The sequence below is a fragment of the Lottia gigantea genome (assembly GCF_000327385.1).
Source record: "Lottia gigantea unplaced genomic scaffold LOTGIsca_14, whole genome shotgun sequence".
Classification (NCBI taxonomy): Eukaryota; Metazoa; Mollusca; class Gastropoda; family Lottiidae; genus Lottia; species Lottia gigantea.
Genome location: NW_008707617.1, coordinates 2,526,861 through 2,542,550, shown reverse-complemented (window position 1 = coordinate 2,542,550; position 15,690 = coordinate 2,526,861). Strand labels below are relative to the sequence as shown.

Genomic DNA, 15,690 nt, shown 5'->3' with positions numbered 1-15,690 from the left:
AGAATTGAGTAAAAAATACACCCTTAAAAATGAAACCAGAAACTTTAGTTATGAAAATAATAGAAGCTATTGAAACAGCTTCACCAACTGTAATAACTTTCAATGGTAAAATCAACATAACTAAAAAACTTATTGATAAATACAAATATTGTCAAGTCAGAGACGATATAGACTTATAAAGAATTGACGCGAATGCAAAAGAAGGTGGATTTTTACCTTTCCTTCTACCTTTATTTGGAAATATTTGGTGGTATTGCAGCGGCGGGTGCAGCTACTGGAGGAATATCTGCCACAGTCAAATCTGCCAACGAAAAGAAAGCAGCTGATGCTAAAGCCGCTGAAGAACGTAGACATAATTTAATAATGGAAAAGGAAGCCAAAGGTTCTGGAGTGGGAGATATGATAGGCACAATAAAAGAATTTGGAAAAAATTTGGGGAAGAAACCAAGAAAACTGTTAAACAAGGATTAAATAAATTAGTAGATAGTATTGACACAGGAGAAGTCCAAGTCAAACATAAGGGTAATGGAATATTTTTTAAAAATATACACACTGGAGAAGGATTATTTCTTTCAAAGTATAAAGGAGAAGGAGTGATTTTTGGAATAAAAAAAATATTAAAAAATGGGCAAAAAATTTAATCATTCAGAAATATTTCCTAGTAACCCAATGCTTGTGTATATGCGGTAGGTCCGGTTCTGGGAAAACTCATCTCACTTTTAACATGTTAACAATACCAAACCTTTTAGATTTCGATTCTTTGTATATCTACACAACAACACCAGAGCAATCGTATTATCAATTCCTCAAAGCTTTAGAATATTTACCAAAGAAAGATGTTCAAGACCTATTTCAATATTACGAAGAAAACGAAGAAGAAGTGGAAATAAAAGATATCATAGATAACTTCATCGAAGCAAAGAATCCAACGGATATAAAAGTTTTTCTTACAAAAAATGTTAATGACCTAGATTTGACTAATATTGATAGCAAACGAAAGAACTTAATATTGTTTGACGACTGCGTAGCGCAAAGAAATCAAGCTGTTCAACAAGAATTCTTCATGAAAGGAAGACATCACAACTGTCACTGCATATACCAATCCCAATCTTTTTACGGGATGGATTCTATGTTCATTAGAAAAAATGCAAATTGTTTTTTATTATTTGAATTAAACGATAAGGATTTATCTCAAATCATTCAGTCGATAAATCACAGAATGGACAGAGATGCATTTAAAATGGTTTGTAAAGCTCAATGGAAAAACCCAAATGATCATGGATATATATTCGTTAATACTAGAAAACCTGCGGGTGAAAGAGTTGTGACAGACATTTGTTAAATTTTATTTTTTTTAAAAATGAGTAGTGTTTGGAATAATATTTTAAAAAGAAATAAAGAATATATCAAAGCTAAGAATAAAATAAAGACCCAAGTTGAAAATAACAGATTACAAACTCTATTTCAACCCATATTAAAATCTCAAGAGGATATTAAAAAGAAATTAGCTTTAGAATATAAACCTCCTATAGAACCTCATAAAGATCACCCAGAAGCGAATCCATATGGTGGTATTATAATTAGGACATTAGATGATATTAACAGTCTTTTTTCAAAACCTAAAGCAGATTTACCAAAGAGTATTACACCAATTATTGATGATGAGGGGTTATTGTTTAATGGATTTAGAATTAAATTTAAGTCAAATTCCCCTATATTCAAAATCGATACAAAAAACTTAATATTTACATTAACAAAAGGGTTAATAGATTTAATGAATGGCGAGTATATAGTGGTATTATAATTAGGACATGATATAAATCGTCTTTTTTCGAACCCTGACCCAGATTTACCAAAGAGTATTTCACCAATCATTAGGGGTTATTGTTTAATGGATTTAGAATTGAAATTAAGTCAAATTCCCCTATATTCAAAATCGATACAAAAGTCTTAATATTTACATTAACAAAAGGATTAATAGATTAATGAATGGTCGGTATATTCACATTGCCGATTATAAGGATTTACTAGCATACTCAAAATTTCTACATGCAATAAGAAAGTCGGGACCCGAAACAAGAAGATCGAAAGCAGTTGAAACATATTTAAATAAAGTTATTCCTGATTAATATGAAGCCGATGAAGATGAGGTATCAGATGATTATGCTGAAGACAATTCAATTACACAAGAAATAGACGAATTCGAAGATATGGTATCTGGACAAGGTATAACATTTTTAACCGACAACAACGAGGAACTACTTAATAGATTACGTGTAATATTAGCGGCAATGAAGGAAGGACATCGATCGCACAGACAATATAATGAAGTAAATTGTATATTAAAAAGACTCCTAGAAAAAGGTATCATAGATAAAAATGATTATAAAAGCGTGATTAAAAATGTCAAATAAAGAACAACTATTCGTCATCACCTCAAATAAATCAGACATTAAATTATCTCTAGATTATGAGTACGAATTCGCTCGCAATCAAGAATATGAATTGGGATTAAAGTATTTCTCTGTTTACAATTCCATTAGAAATATCAACGAAAAAAATAACCAAATTGAAATATCAACAGATAATGGAGTTACGTTCAAAACCATACGTTTACTACCAGGAATCTACGAATACATAGCCGTTAACGAATACCTATCTGAATATGGAGGAAGTGTCAACAATATTCAACAATAGATTCAACAATATTGAATTCGAAGGTAATTTGAATCTGAACAAAATAAAATTGATATTAAGAAATTATAGTCAAGTTGATTTCAACGTAGAAAATTCATTGAATGCGTTACTAGGATTTGATAAACAAATATACACCCAATCCACTTAAGCACCACACAAAGCTAATATCGAAAATGATATCGATGTCATAAATATACATTGCAATTTAATAAATGGTGGTTTTTTCATTAAATACGCACGTCAGATTATTTACAGTCTTCCAACATTCACTGTACCGATAAGATGGTAAAAATAGGTTAATAGATTTTGGTAACAAAGAAATTGTTATTCAACTTCATTTAAAACAAAAAATTAACACTCTTTATTCTCTTCTTGAATAGTTATATAATCGTAATCATCAAATTCGTAGTTTTCATCCATGTTCAATTCTTTTCCGTCGTTGTAAGGATACATAATTACTTCATTGTCCGGTGCTTTTCTCTTAACGAGATTTAGAAACTTCTAAAAACTTTCTTTTGTTTATCATCATCCTTTGGAATAACTACTCCATTGGTGAAACTTTTTATCCATGGTTTCTTAAATTCATTCGTTACATCGTGTCCATTAGCTAATTGAATATAATCTTCTACGGATATCTTATCTTTAGAGTAACCCTTAAACGTTTTCTTTTCTTTTAGAATACCGTTGGAAGTTAGAATGATATTGTATTTAACTTTTGGCGCTAAATATAAACCAAATATAATTCCACCATCACCGTAATCATTCTTTCCTTTACAATAATCATTTTCGGACACCAACCCAGCTTCATTTAATTTATCCCAATTGTTAGACGAATTGTATATCTATCGGTATCCGTATAGTATATTTCAGGCTTATAAAATCCATCTATCACGTGAATAAAATTATTAATTATTTTTATACCCCCACACGTAAGATGGGCATAATTGTAATCACCCCGTCAGTCTGTCCGTCCGTCCGTTCACATTTGGCTCGTGCTCACTCTACAGGCTACAGTTCTTTATGGATTCTTTTGATTTTTATTTTGTATGTCAGTGTTGTTATGAAGATGATCCCTATTGATTTTCGTGATGATCGGATAATTTTTCACCGAAATATCGTGTCTGACTGGACGTTTTACTCTATTAGCTATATTGTGCAACTCGTGCTCACTCTACAGCCAACAATTCTTTACAGATTCTTTTGATTTTTATTTTGTATGTCTATGTCGTCATGAAGATGATCCCTATTGATTTTCATGATGATCTATCGATTTTCATGATGATCGGATAATTTTTCACCGAAATATCGTGTCTGACCTGACGTTTTACTCTATTAGCTATATTGTGCAACTCGTGCTCACTCTACAGGCTACAATTGTTTACAGATTCTTTTGATTTTTATTTTGTATGTCAATGTCATTATGAAGATGATCCTTATAGATTTTCGCGATGATCGTATAATATTTCACCGAAATATCGTGTCTGACTTGACGTTTCACTCTATTAGCTATATTGTGCAACCCTGTGCTCAATCCACAGGCGACAATTTTTTACAGATTCTTTTGATTTTTATACGCCCACATGAATATGTGGTCGTATATTGTCTTCGCCCCAGTCCGTCGGTCCGTCCGTCAACATTTCTTGTGAGCACTATAGAGACTACAGTTTTTATCTGATTTTGATAAAACTTGGTGTGATGCTTTAGATTGATAAGATCTCGGTCAAGTTCGAATTTGACATATTTTCGATGAACGGTTTTTGAGATATTGCCCCTGACTTAGAACGCCTTGAAATTTGTTAAAAATAGTTTGTGAGCAGGATTGAAGCTACAGTTTTCAACCGATTCTGATGAAACTTGGTGTGATAATTGGAATTGATAAGATCTCGGACAAGTTCTAACTTGACGCATTTTCGATGAACGGTTTTTGAGTTATTGCCCTTGACTTTATAAAACACATCAAAATTTGTTAAAAATAGTTTGTGAGCAGGATTGAAGCTACAGTTTTCAACCGATTCTGATGAAACTTAGTGTGATCATTGGAATTGATAAGAGCTCGGACATGTTCTAACTTGACGCATTATCGATGAACAGTTATTGAGTTATTGCCCTTGACTTTGTTAAAACGTGTTGAAATTTGTTAAAAATAGTTCGTGAGCAGGATTGAAGCTACAGTTTTTAACCGATTCTGATGAAACTTGGTGTGATCATTGGAATTAATAAGATCTCGGACAAGTTCTAACTTGACGCATTTTCAATGAACGGTTTTTGAGTTATTACCCTTGACTTTGTAAAAACGCGTCAAAATTTGTTAAAAATAGTTTGTGAGCAGGATTGATGCTACAGTTTTCAACGGATTCTGATGAAACTTGGTGTGATCATTGGAATTGATAAGATCTCGGACAAGTTCTAACTTGACGCATTTTCGATGAACGGTTTTTGAGTTATTGCCCTTGACTTTGTTAAAACGCGTCAAAATTTGTTAAAAATAGTTCGTGAGCAGGATTGAAGCTACAGTTTTCAACCGATTCTGATGAAACTTGGTGTAATCTTTGGAATTGATAAAATCTCGGACAAGTTCTAACTTGACGCATTATCGATGAACAGTTTTTGAGTTATTGCCCTTGACTTTGTTAAAACGTGTTGAAATTTGTTAAAAATAGTTCGTGAGCAGGATTGAAGCTACAGTTTTCAACCGATTCTGATGAAACTTGGTGTGATCATTGGAATTGATAAGATCTCTGACAAGTTCTAACTTGATGCATTTTTGATGTACGGTTTTTCGAGTTATTGCCCTTGACTTTGTACACGCGTCAAAAGTTGTTTTTTGCCCTTGATTAGAGCTGTGTGATTTAATTGTTTGTTGTATTTGGGTTATTGATATTGATTTTAAAAAATTTTGTGGAATTATTCAGCATAAATAATTTCTTCAATATGAGAAAATTTGTACTTTAGTCACTAAAGACTGTTTTATTATTTCTGACAGCTGCCAGTGGGCATATGTTACCTTGCAACGCAAACTATCTTTTTACTGTGAGATAAAACGAATGATCCCAAATGACTAGGGTATGATCCCAAATGACTAGGTGTTAGTCGTGTAGATTTAGGAGGTGTACAGTCAAATTCTTTTTCTTCTTCATTTATCTCAACTATATATTGACTATCATTTACTTTTTCATAGTTTATAACATGTGAATCGAAGTTGGCTTTTAAAGTCGCTTCACTCCATAGATGTCTCGATGTAGTTATATCCTTCTGAATAGATTTACCATACAATGAATTGCCTAATAATTTCATACAATTACTACCTACGATATTACCTTCTCGTTTATATTTATTTCTTAGATCTCTCAAAATTTAAAAATATAATCTCTATAGGGTGGAATTTTAAAATTTTCTTCGTTACCTTTACCATCTAATATTTTAATAATTCGTCCGCCAGCTTTCACTATTTCTTGAATATCGACCGATGTTAAAACATCATAACAGAAACAATTTCTGAACCTGATTTTAGTGCCAGTTTCCTTTTTACCTATTCTATTCGTAAAACTGATTTTATCTTTAGCTGGTATGGGTTGGAAGAACATGTTGGTAGGATATTCAAACCAGACTTTTAAAATAGCAGTTCTAGGTCTGAATTTCTGCTCATTAAAGAGCTTAACAAATTCTTTATTTTCTTCTTGTCGAAATGGTCTACCACTTTCCGCTCTCGGATATTCGCTGTCTAAAGCGGAAGCGTACAAACCGTTAGCATCAAAGGCCATTAGTTTAGTACATTTTATTTTTTTAAGTCTCGAATGAACCTCCGTTTTATCTTTTGGGTTAGCACTATATTCTTTGAATAAATCAATTATATTATCACTTAGTGTTTCTGTGTATTCACTTAATACATTACAAATTTCATCCATTTTATTCGTTTTAAATGATTTTCGATTTGCCGAAACTCTTCCTCCTTTAATACTTTGTCTGATAAAATATCTTATAAAAGGGTGTGTATGTGAGTAAACTTTTTCTACGTTTTCTTTTTCGGTGTGTTTCCGAACCATTCTAGTACTTTCATAGCAATCTTCTTCAACCATTTCTTTATCGTAATGATATAAATAATACCAACCCTTTAAAGATAAAGAAGATTATTAGAAATATTCTGAAATACAACTTCTTTCATTGCTTGATTGTATTTTATCAAACAAGCTCCGAGACATAACGTATCTCTTTTAGCATATAATGATTCCCAATTATCTTTGGTGTATTTTGCAATATTAATATCGGTGATCTTTCTCAAATTGATTGGTAGATTAGATGAATTACTCCATGCCGCTAAACTAGATGTTTCATGTTGAAGGAACATATGAAAGGAATTGCTTTTTTTTCGCTATAGGTTTCGCAATCCCATGCGTTTAAACAATCATCGTGAATGGTTGGAAAAATGTTTAGTTTTAGAGGTGAAACTTGCGTTATCGCATTATCATCTCTACAAGTTCTCCATACGTTTTCATCGTAATTATCTTCTATTTCTGTAATGCCTAAGGTTTTGTTATTTCTTCTAATGAGACAGAAATGTGATTTATGTAAGTAAAATACCCAATCTGATTCCTGGGATACTTTCTTTGGTTGAAAATGTCTATGTTTGGGCATATAAATTTGAAAATAAGTATTAAATTTCTTATTAAATTCACAGATTCTAGCAGTTGTCATAACTCCTTTTCTGTTTGATTTTGAAAAACTGTTGATGAAATCTTGAAATTCTCTCATGTAGTCTTCGTTTAAAACACGATTTACGCACTTTATAAAGCAGTATCCATCGCTCGGTATATAACAATTTATACCGCTCTATTCATTGATCTTTTTGAGTAGGGTAACACCACTACCCTTTTTTGATCTTTTTATTTCTTTAAAATTGTTTTTACGTAAAATGATTTTTCCTGAGAAATACCAATTAGAAGCATCCGATTTTACATCCACTGTTGTGAAGAAATTGTGAAAAGTTTTGGCATTAAAACCTACAAATTGCATTTTTTGTTTGTGATCTCCATCTTGAATTATCTCTCCATCTAATTAAATTTGTCCTTTAAATGTATCAAATTTATCAGAGATAAGGTTAATAATACTGAAAAAAAGTTCATTTGATATGAATGTTTCATCGTTTAAAATTTCAATTTTATTCATATTTTTTAAGCAACTATTTTTAACTAGGAATTTTTAACTTTTATTGATGATATTTCTACATCAAATTTATCTAAAATTTCATTGAATTTTTCTAATTCTTCAACTGTTATGTTCTTATCCTCTCTCGATCTTTCGAAAAAAAATGAATAATTTATTAAGATATGTATTTTCTTTTTATAATGAGCTTTCTGTTTTAATGTAAAACCTAAAGTAATCAATCCACAAGATGAAGTTAGGACGGCAGTGAACGCGGCTAATACAGTTGGGACAATTATTGGAAGCATTAATCCACCGGTTATGGCTGTTGCCACCGTTATCCCTATTGTTAGAACTGTACTTAATGTTTTGAAAATAGAATCGATTCTACTCCATGTTTTTCTGCATTTGTTGAATTGTTTTAGTTTTTCTTTTAGTTCGTTTTGTTTGTCTATCATATATTGTTGTTCCATTTTTTAGGTAATTAAATTAAGTGAACTTCTGATAAAGCTACTTTGTGTTTACCATCTTCAATTAAAACATGTATAGATACTAAGGATATTTGTTCTTTCAAATCATTAATCTTATTCAGATGAACTGAAAATTTTGGTTTCATATGATATACATCATCATCTCTTATTGTTGGTATCAAAAATTTTTGTTTTTGTTGACATTTATGAATATCAATTGAGGTAAATATATCATTATAAACAAAATATAGTTTTACGTATTCATAGTCTGTCGTTCGTAAAAACTGATAACTACTTGTTCTTTTTTGTGGTTCTGGATTTCTAATAATACTTGCTGATGGTGGACTTTCCGTCTCCAATATCATTTTCTTTATCTGTTATGATTAACATTCTAAACCTATCTATATATTTTCCACTCGTTTTAATTTCATATAAGTGATGAGGCTTGCTGTTTTCGTCGTTAATTTCAAATTCTTTAGTTTCTACATTTTTTTGTACCATTGATAAACTGAGGAACTTTACGAGCGTTAAATTTTTTAAATTCATGTAAGTTTTGTTTTGAAGAAAATTGTATCAACTTTTACCTGTAAAGGAAAAGTTATTTCAATTACAAGTTTTCCTTTGAAAATAAAAGCAGAATATTCACCAAGAAAAATTGAATTGGGATCATCATTTTTTGGTTTATATACTCTTATATTTGCTGTAAATCAATATTTTTTATATTCATAGTCTTTTGATCCATCAATATTATCAGTAATAGAAGCATGAACAGAACTCAAATTTCCAAATGGAAGATTGAAATAATATGATTCTTTCTTGAGATACTTTTTTCCTAATGCGACTATATTTTTGTCCTGTTTCAAAACTAGGTTATTAATAGTGGTTATCTGTTGTTGAATAACACTATCATCAATATTTTGTATTTGTTGTTGAATATAGGTTTTGATTTCTCTATCATCTATATTTTGTATTTGTTGTTGAATATAGGTTTTAATTTCGCTATCATCTATGCTTTGTATTTCTTGTTTAATATTTCTTAGTTCTTTTTGTAATTCACTATTAAGTTTAGTTTCCAGTGCATTTAATTCCTGTTGAAACGTATCTTCATTGTCATCTGGAATGTTACCTATTAATTGTTGAATGTCTAATTTTTGTTTTGCAATCTTATCCTCTAATTTAGATATTAATGAAATTAAATTTTGTAACTCAGTTTTGTTCGCAACGTTGACCAATTCTTTTTGAATAAAACTTATTAAACCTTTTACCTCTTGTTGTAGTTTAGTTTCAAAAAGTTTTAAAATTTTTATTATTTAGTTGACGTTTGAAGAATCTTTTCACATTACTTATTTTATCTTCTAAATGGTTTTTATTTACTTCAATTGAATTTATTTGTTCCCGTAAATATTGTGAACAGCGTCATTATCGTTTTCCGGAGACTTTAAATTAGTTACTTTGAAATTGTTCATATCTAAATCACCTTGAAGAGTGTCTCCGATTTGATCCACAAAGTAAGGTTTCGCTTTATTTATCCACGCTGTAGTGTTAGGTTTTTTAGTTAAAGATAAAGAACCTCATCCAAACTTGTTCGCCATTTTTATTGAGTTTAATTTATTACAATTTCTTCGCACTGTTTTCCTAAACTCAACTGATATAAAACCCAAAGTGAGAGCTGTCCACAAAACTTTTGTCCCGGTAATTGAATTTGAAAGGTAGAACATTTGATTGGTTGATTAGTCAATTTCATTATCTCTTCAGTGGGTTCTTATCCATAAGAATCGAAAAATATATGTCATTTGAAGTGTCTTTGTACAAAGCAGAATGATGAACTCCTTTTTGATCAGAAGTATATTTGTTATAGCGTAAAATTTACCTTTCTTATATTTCAGATCATTTATTTCATCTCTCATACAATAATAAAACGGAGATATATTTAACTCATTCGCCCATCTCATAAGGTGAAAGTTTGTGGTCGTATCGGTTCCATATTTATCGAGAAAGATATTCATTTTTAAAAGTCGGTTTTTTGAAGTTCGTTTTGCTAAAACCTTCCTATGATTTGTTCTTTGTCGTGATCGATTAATTCATATGTCGGAGGTGTTGTGGTGTTTACTTTATCAACGATGAATATTTCGTTTGTCCAGTATCCAACGTAACCTTTTTCGAATTCGATCTCCGACTTTAAATTTGGGTTTGATATTTAAATTCTTTATTTCATTTTCGTAGTTATGTTGCGCGTTAATTGACTTTATAATATTTGGATTATTCGAGGCTTGTGTTGGTGTGACACCTATAGATGAATGAATTTTGTTATTGTATTCATCTACAACCTCTGGTAATATTTTAATCCATTTTTGAGATTTCAATTCCGTGAACTTTTTGAATAATTTATTTTTAAGAGTCCTTTTAAATCTTTCTATTACCACAGCTTTACCTTCGCTATTTCAAACCCAATTGATTTCATATTTTTGTTATAAAATTCACTTCCTTTATCTACCCACAGTTTTTCTGGATGTCAGTTAGATTGTTGCATGATCGATTCAAATGCGTGCTTCACTGATAATCCCGTTTTGTTTTTCAAAGGAAAAACCCAAGCATATCTCGTATACAAATCTATAACTGTTAAGCAATATTTAAATCCTCTTTCAACTGGCATATGAATTAAATCGGCTGACCATATTTCATCTTTTTCAAACCCTTTAACTTTTAAAATGTTTTTAGTTTTTCTAAATTCTTAATGAATTTCATCCGCTAATCCCATGCCTAATTTCATCTTTGCTTTTAACAGTTTTATGATCAGAGCCCTTTGCATTCTCTCTTTGAAAGTTGGATTAGGAATATTTTCAAGTTTGATTATCATTTGTCTGTCTGCTTTGCCTCTGAATTTTATGTCTTTGTTTCTGTATAGTATGCCGTGTTTAAGCGCAGCGGCGTCAACTCTATTGATTGGTTCTTCACCCGGTTTGGGTTTATCATTTTCGTCTAGTCGCAGATCTAACCTGGTACCTGGACCAGTATAATTATGACCAGGAAGATGTTTTTCTCCGGAATATTTCGCCCATGGAAATCCAGGAAGAGAACCCAATGATTTTTGTATATCTGAACCAAAATAAGTTTTTGGAGCGTGAGCGAATATCATTTTTATCCTATAACTTAAAAACCATTTCCTTTCCTTTCTTCTAATCTCCTGTTTCGCAGATCTCTTATTAGTTGTAATTCTTTCAACTCGTCAGATTATTTCACTGCGTTGCTTATACTCTTTCCCACTTGCGCGATTGAGCCAACGGCTTTCGCTCCGGTTGAAATGAGTGATTTGTTGTTTGAAACAAAGCTAGCTACTTTTGGAATTATTGTTTTACCTAGAGAAAATAATGAAGAAAAGATACCGTCGCCCGAATAATCTTCGAATCTGTGTTGTTCTTGTTTTAGAATTAAACTCATCCTATTTTTAAATGAGTTAATTTAACGAAGAAATTGTGTTTCCAAAAAAGAGTTATCTCCCTTCTACATTATTTAAAACGAGGCTATTAAAAATGTTATGTTATTTTATATAAGAGTATTTTTAATATGCTTTTTTTGATGGAATGTAGGAAATTGATTGAAGGTGTTTTTGGTGTAGGAAATGAAGGGAGTTGAGGTGTAATAATTTATAGGGGGTTTAGGTCTTTTTTTAGTGAAAGAATTTATGAAATGTAGGGTGTTTAAGTTTTTTGGGAGGGAATTGATGGAATGTAGGGTGTTTAGGTCTTATTTGGGAGCTTACATATTTGTCGCATTTTCCCCATGAAATGAAATGGAATGGTGAATCCCCGTGCAACCAATATGTAAGCTCTAGTACTACTTTCTTTTGATCTTTTATATGTGTGTCAATATCATTATGAAGATGTGCACTATTGAATTTGGTGATGATCCGATGATTTTCTTGAGAAATATCGTATAAAACTCTGATATCGCATTCGTTTTTTATTCACTTATTTTACTCGTGCCTACTCTACAGGCTACAATTTTCCAAGGATTCTTTTGATTGTTTGTATGTGTGTCAATATCATTATGAATATGTGCACTATTGAATTTGTTGATGAACCGTTGATTTTTATACGCCCACATCTCTCTATGTGGACGTATATTGCCGGCACCCCTGTCTGTCGGTCGGTCTGTCCGTCCGTCCGTCAACATTTGCTTGTAAACGCTCTAAAAACTAGATTTTTTGATGGAATCAAATGAAATTCCGTATGTGTATACACATTCATAAGATAGCTTGCCAGGCAAGGTAAAATACGCCCACTAGCAGTTTGAAAATGAACATTGAAGAACAAGTGCAATGACTCATATCAAATAATTTTCTATATCAATAGGGTTCAGCCTTGGGTGATAATACACAATTTCATAAAGTTTCATCAAAATCCATAAAGAATTGTGCCGTGCAGAGTGTTTACGAGCTAAAAATTGAACGCGTTTTGAAGAACAAGGGCAATAACTCAAATGGAATATTTTTCGACATGTCTGATTTTCAATAGGGTTTATCCTTGGGTGATAATACACAATTTCACTAAGTATCATCAAAATCCATGAAGAATTGTGGCCTGTAGAGTGTTAACGAGCTAAAAATTGAACGCGTTTTGAGGAACAATGGCAATAACTAATAATTAACCAATAATTAAATATTTTTCGATATTTTTTATTTTCATTTGGGTTTATTCTTGGGTGATAAACAACTTCACCAATTTTTTTCAAAATCTAGCGAGAATTGTGGCATGTAGAGTGTTTACAAGCTAAAAATTTAACGTGGTTTGAAGAGCAAGGGCAATAACTCATAATAAATATTTTTCGATCTTTTTGATTTTCAATAGGGTTTATCCTTGGGTGATAATAAACAACTTCACTAAGTTTTGTCAAAATCCAGCAAGATTTGGCATGTGTCTACAAGCTAAAAATTGAACGCGTTTTGAAGAACAAGGGCAATAACTTGTATTAAATATTTTCTGATTTTTCTGATTTTCAATAGGGATTCATCCTTGTGTGATAATAAACAATTTCAGTAAGTTTCGTCAAAATCCGTCAAGAATTGTGCCTTCTAGAGTGTTCACAATTATGGACGGACAGACCTACGGATGGACATGGGTGACGACAATATACGCTCCACATTTTATGTGGGCGTATAAAAATGAAGATCAAGTTCGAATTTGAGCTATTTTCAACCATTGCCCTTGCCCCAAAATCTTGAATATGCTATTATTCTCTTAGTTTTCAACCGATTTTGATGACACTTAAAATGGGAAAAATGCGACCAATCTATGAACTCCCAAAAAAAATACCTAAATTCCCTACATTTCATAAATTCTTACAGCAAAAAAAACATCCTACATTCCATAAATTCTTTCACTTAAAAAAGACCTAAATTCCCTACATTTCATAAAATACCCTACATTTCATAAAATTCTTACACTAAAAAACACCATCAATCAATTTCCTACATTCCATCAAAAAAGCATATTAAAATAATGTAGAAGGGAGATAACTCTTTTTTGGAAATTTTCTACTCAAATTTTAAACCTTAAAAATGGCAAATAAAATATTAGATCCAATCTTTAGATTATACGATCCGATTCGTTATTCATTTAATAAGAAAAAAGAGGATTATATTATCATCTCACCGACTGTTCGTTCTAAATCCCAATTGAATGATGGTGGTAGAATTACCTTCGAAATAAATTCATTATCGAATTGGTTGCTTCTTTCCGATGCTTATTTCCGATGCGATTTCAAAATAAAAGATGAAACTCAGAATCAAGTTCCACTAATACAACGTTAGAAAACAATTCCTTTCTATCTTTATTTAGCGAGATGGTTTTGGAAGCTGGCTCAAATCCGATAGAAACAATTAAACATCCTGGGGAATTCGACACAATGTTGAAAACAGTTTTATATCCTAAAGATTTCGATTCAGTCTCAGGTTGGATACCCGATGTTGGGAATGGAAGTGTTTTAAAAGAACCGGTAAGAAATCTTGCAAATGATGCTGATTTAGCTAGAGTGATAGTTTTTGCTCGAAACACAATAGAAAGAGTAGCACGAGCAGCTAATCATGGATTCGAAAAACGAGTACTTCAGTACAATCATATTGTTGAGAATAATAGGTGGGGTAATTACGTAAATTGGAAATTATATCCTTTATTTGGTCTGTTGGAACATAGAAAAGTTTCCATAGGGTTACCATATAAAATTCATCTACAAAGAGAAATCAACGATGATAAGATATTTTTTGAAGAGAATGGTTCAGATGCAAAATTAGAAATAACGAATCTCCAACTTTTCATACCCGTAATAACATCATCAAATGAAGTAGAAACGAGAATATTCAACTCATTAACTAAAGATATTGAAATAGCTTTTCTTCATCGTAACACGGTAGGTAGCATGACTTTAACGGGAGAATCCGCCACATGGCCAATCACTAACACTATTAAACCAGCAAGATATTTAATGGTTGGTTTCAAGAACTTACCAGATTCTCAAACGAATAACAATAATTTCTTTAATCCATAAAGTTCAAGTAAGATAAAAAAAACGATAATTATCCTAACCAACCTTTAACAATTAATCCAACCACAAAGGATTATAATGAATTGTATAGAAACTATAAAAATATGTGTGAATTATTTGGAAATCCACCTCAGTTTGAATATGTAGATTTTTCACTTAATCATCCAATCTTCTGTTTTGATCTATCAGCTCACCAAGAAGATCTTTTCAAAACAGGAGTCAACATAAATATTCATATTGAAAAAACACAAGGAGATGTAACAGGTTATTGTTTATTATTGGAAGAAGCAAAACATTTAATTAAAATAGCAGATAGAAGAGTGATAAGAATTGAGTAAAAAATACACCCTTAAAAATGAAAGCAAAAACTTTAGTTATGAAAATAATAGAAGCTATTGAAACAGCTTCACCAACTGTAATAACTTTCAATGGTAAAAAAATCAACATAACTTAAAAACTTATTGATAAATATAAATATTGTAAAGTTAGAGATGATATAGATTTAGAAAGAATTGACGCAAACTCAAAAGAAGGTGGATTTTTACCTTTCCTTTTACCTTTAATATTTGGTGGTATTGCAGCGGCGGGTGCAGCAACTGGTGGAATATCTGCCGCAGTCAAATCTGCAAACGCAAAGAAAGCAGCTGATGCTAAAGCCGCTGAAGAACGCAGACATAATTTAATAATGGAAAAGGAAGCACAAGGTTCAGGAGTGGGAGAAATGATAGGCACAATAAAAGAATTTGGAAAAAGATTTGGGGAAGAACCAAGAAAACTGTTAAACAAGGATTAAATAAATTAGTAGATAGTATTGACACGGGTGAAGTCAAAGTCAAACATAAGG

At 31.4% G+C, this 15,690-nt stretch overlaps 6 protein-coding genes across 6 annotated transcripts; 3 read left to right on the top strand and 3 right to left on the bottom strand.

Moving 5' to 3' along the window:
* Nucleotides 1–676: 676 nt before the first annotated feature.
* LOTGIDRAFT_111850 (hypothetical protein) lies at nucleotides 677–1,342 on the top strand (the record flags this gene model as incomplete). The annotated part of the gene is made up of 1 exon (XM_009049740.1): nucleotides 677–1,342. A coding segment is annotated over one exon (666 nt), but the record flags the coding sequence as incomplete, so codon positions are not given.
* A 4,355-nt stretch (nucleotides 1,343–5,697) lies between these two features.
* LOTGIDRAFT_157531 (hypothetical protein) lies at nucleotides 5,698–6,773 on the bottom strand (the record flags this gene model as incomplete). Its single annotated transcript, XM_009049739.1, has 2 exons — nucleotides 5,698–6,041; nucleotides 6,101–6,773. The coding sequence occupies 2 exons, from the start codon at nucleotides 6,771–6,773 to the stop codon at nucleotides 5,698–5,700; spliced, it is 1,017 nt and encodes a 338-aa protein (XP_009047987.1).
* Nucleotides 6,774–9,013: 2,240 nt separating this feature from the next.
* On the bottom strand, nucleotides 9,014–10,312 carry LOTGIDRAFT_157530 (hypothetical protein; the record flags this gene model as incomplete). The annotated part of the gene is made up of 2 exons (XM_009049738.1): nucleotides 9,014–9,477; nucleotides 10,177–10,312. 2 exons carry the CDS (start codon nucleotides 10,310–10,312, stop codon nucleotides 9,014–9,016), a joined length of 600 nt encoding a protein of 199 aa, XP_009047986.1.
* Nucleotides 10,313–11,037: 725 nt separating this feature from the next.
* LOTGIDRAFT_157529 (hypothetical protein) lies at nucleotides 11,038–11,442 on the bottom strand (the record flags this gene model as incomplete). Its single annotated transcript, XM_009049737.1, has 1 exon — nucleotides 11,038–11,442. The coding sequence occupies one exon, from the start codon at nucleotides 11,440–11,442 to the stop codon at nucleotides 11,038–11,040; it is 405 nt and encodes a 134-aa protein (XP_009047985.1).
* A 2,705-nt stretch (nucleotides 11,443–14,147) lies between these two features.
* LOTGIDRAFT_157528 (hypothetical protein) lies at nucleotides 14,148–14,849 on the top strand (the record flags this gene model as incomplete). Its single annotated transcript, XM_009049736.1, has 1 exon — nucleotides 14,148–14,849. The coding sequence occupies one exon, from the start codon at nucleotides 14,148–14,150 to the stop codon at nucleotides 14,847–14,849; it is 702 nt and encodes a 233-aa protein (XP_009047984.1).
* Nucleotides 14,850–15,201: 352 nt separating this feature from the next.
* On the top strand, nucleotides 15,202–15,639 carry LOTGIDRAFT_157527 (hypothetical protein; the record flags this gene model as incomplete). Its single annotated transcript, XM_009049735.1, has 2 exons — nucleotides 15,202–15,277; nucleotides 15,332–15,639. 2 exons carry the CDS (start codon nucleotides 15,202–15,204, stop codon nucleotides 15,637–15,639), a joined length of 384 nt encoding a protein of 127 aa, XP_009047983.1.
* Nucleotides 15,640–15,690: the final 51 nt, after the last annotated feature.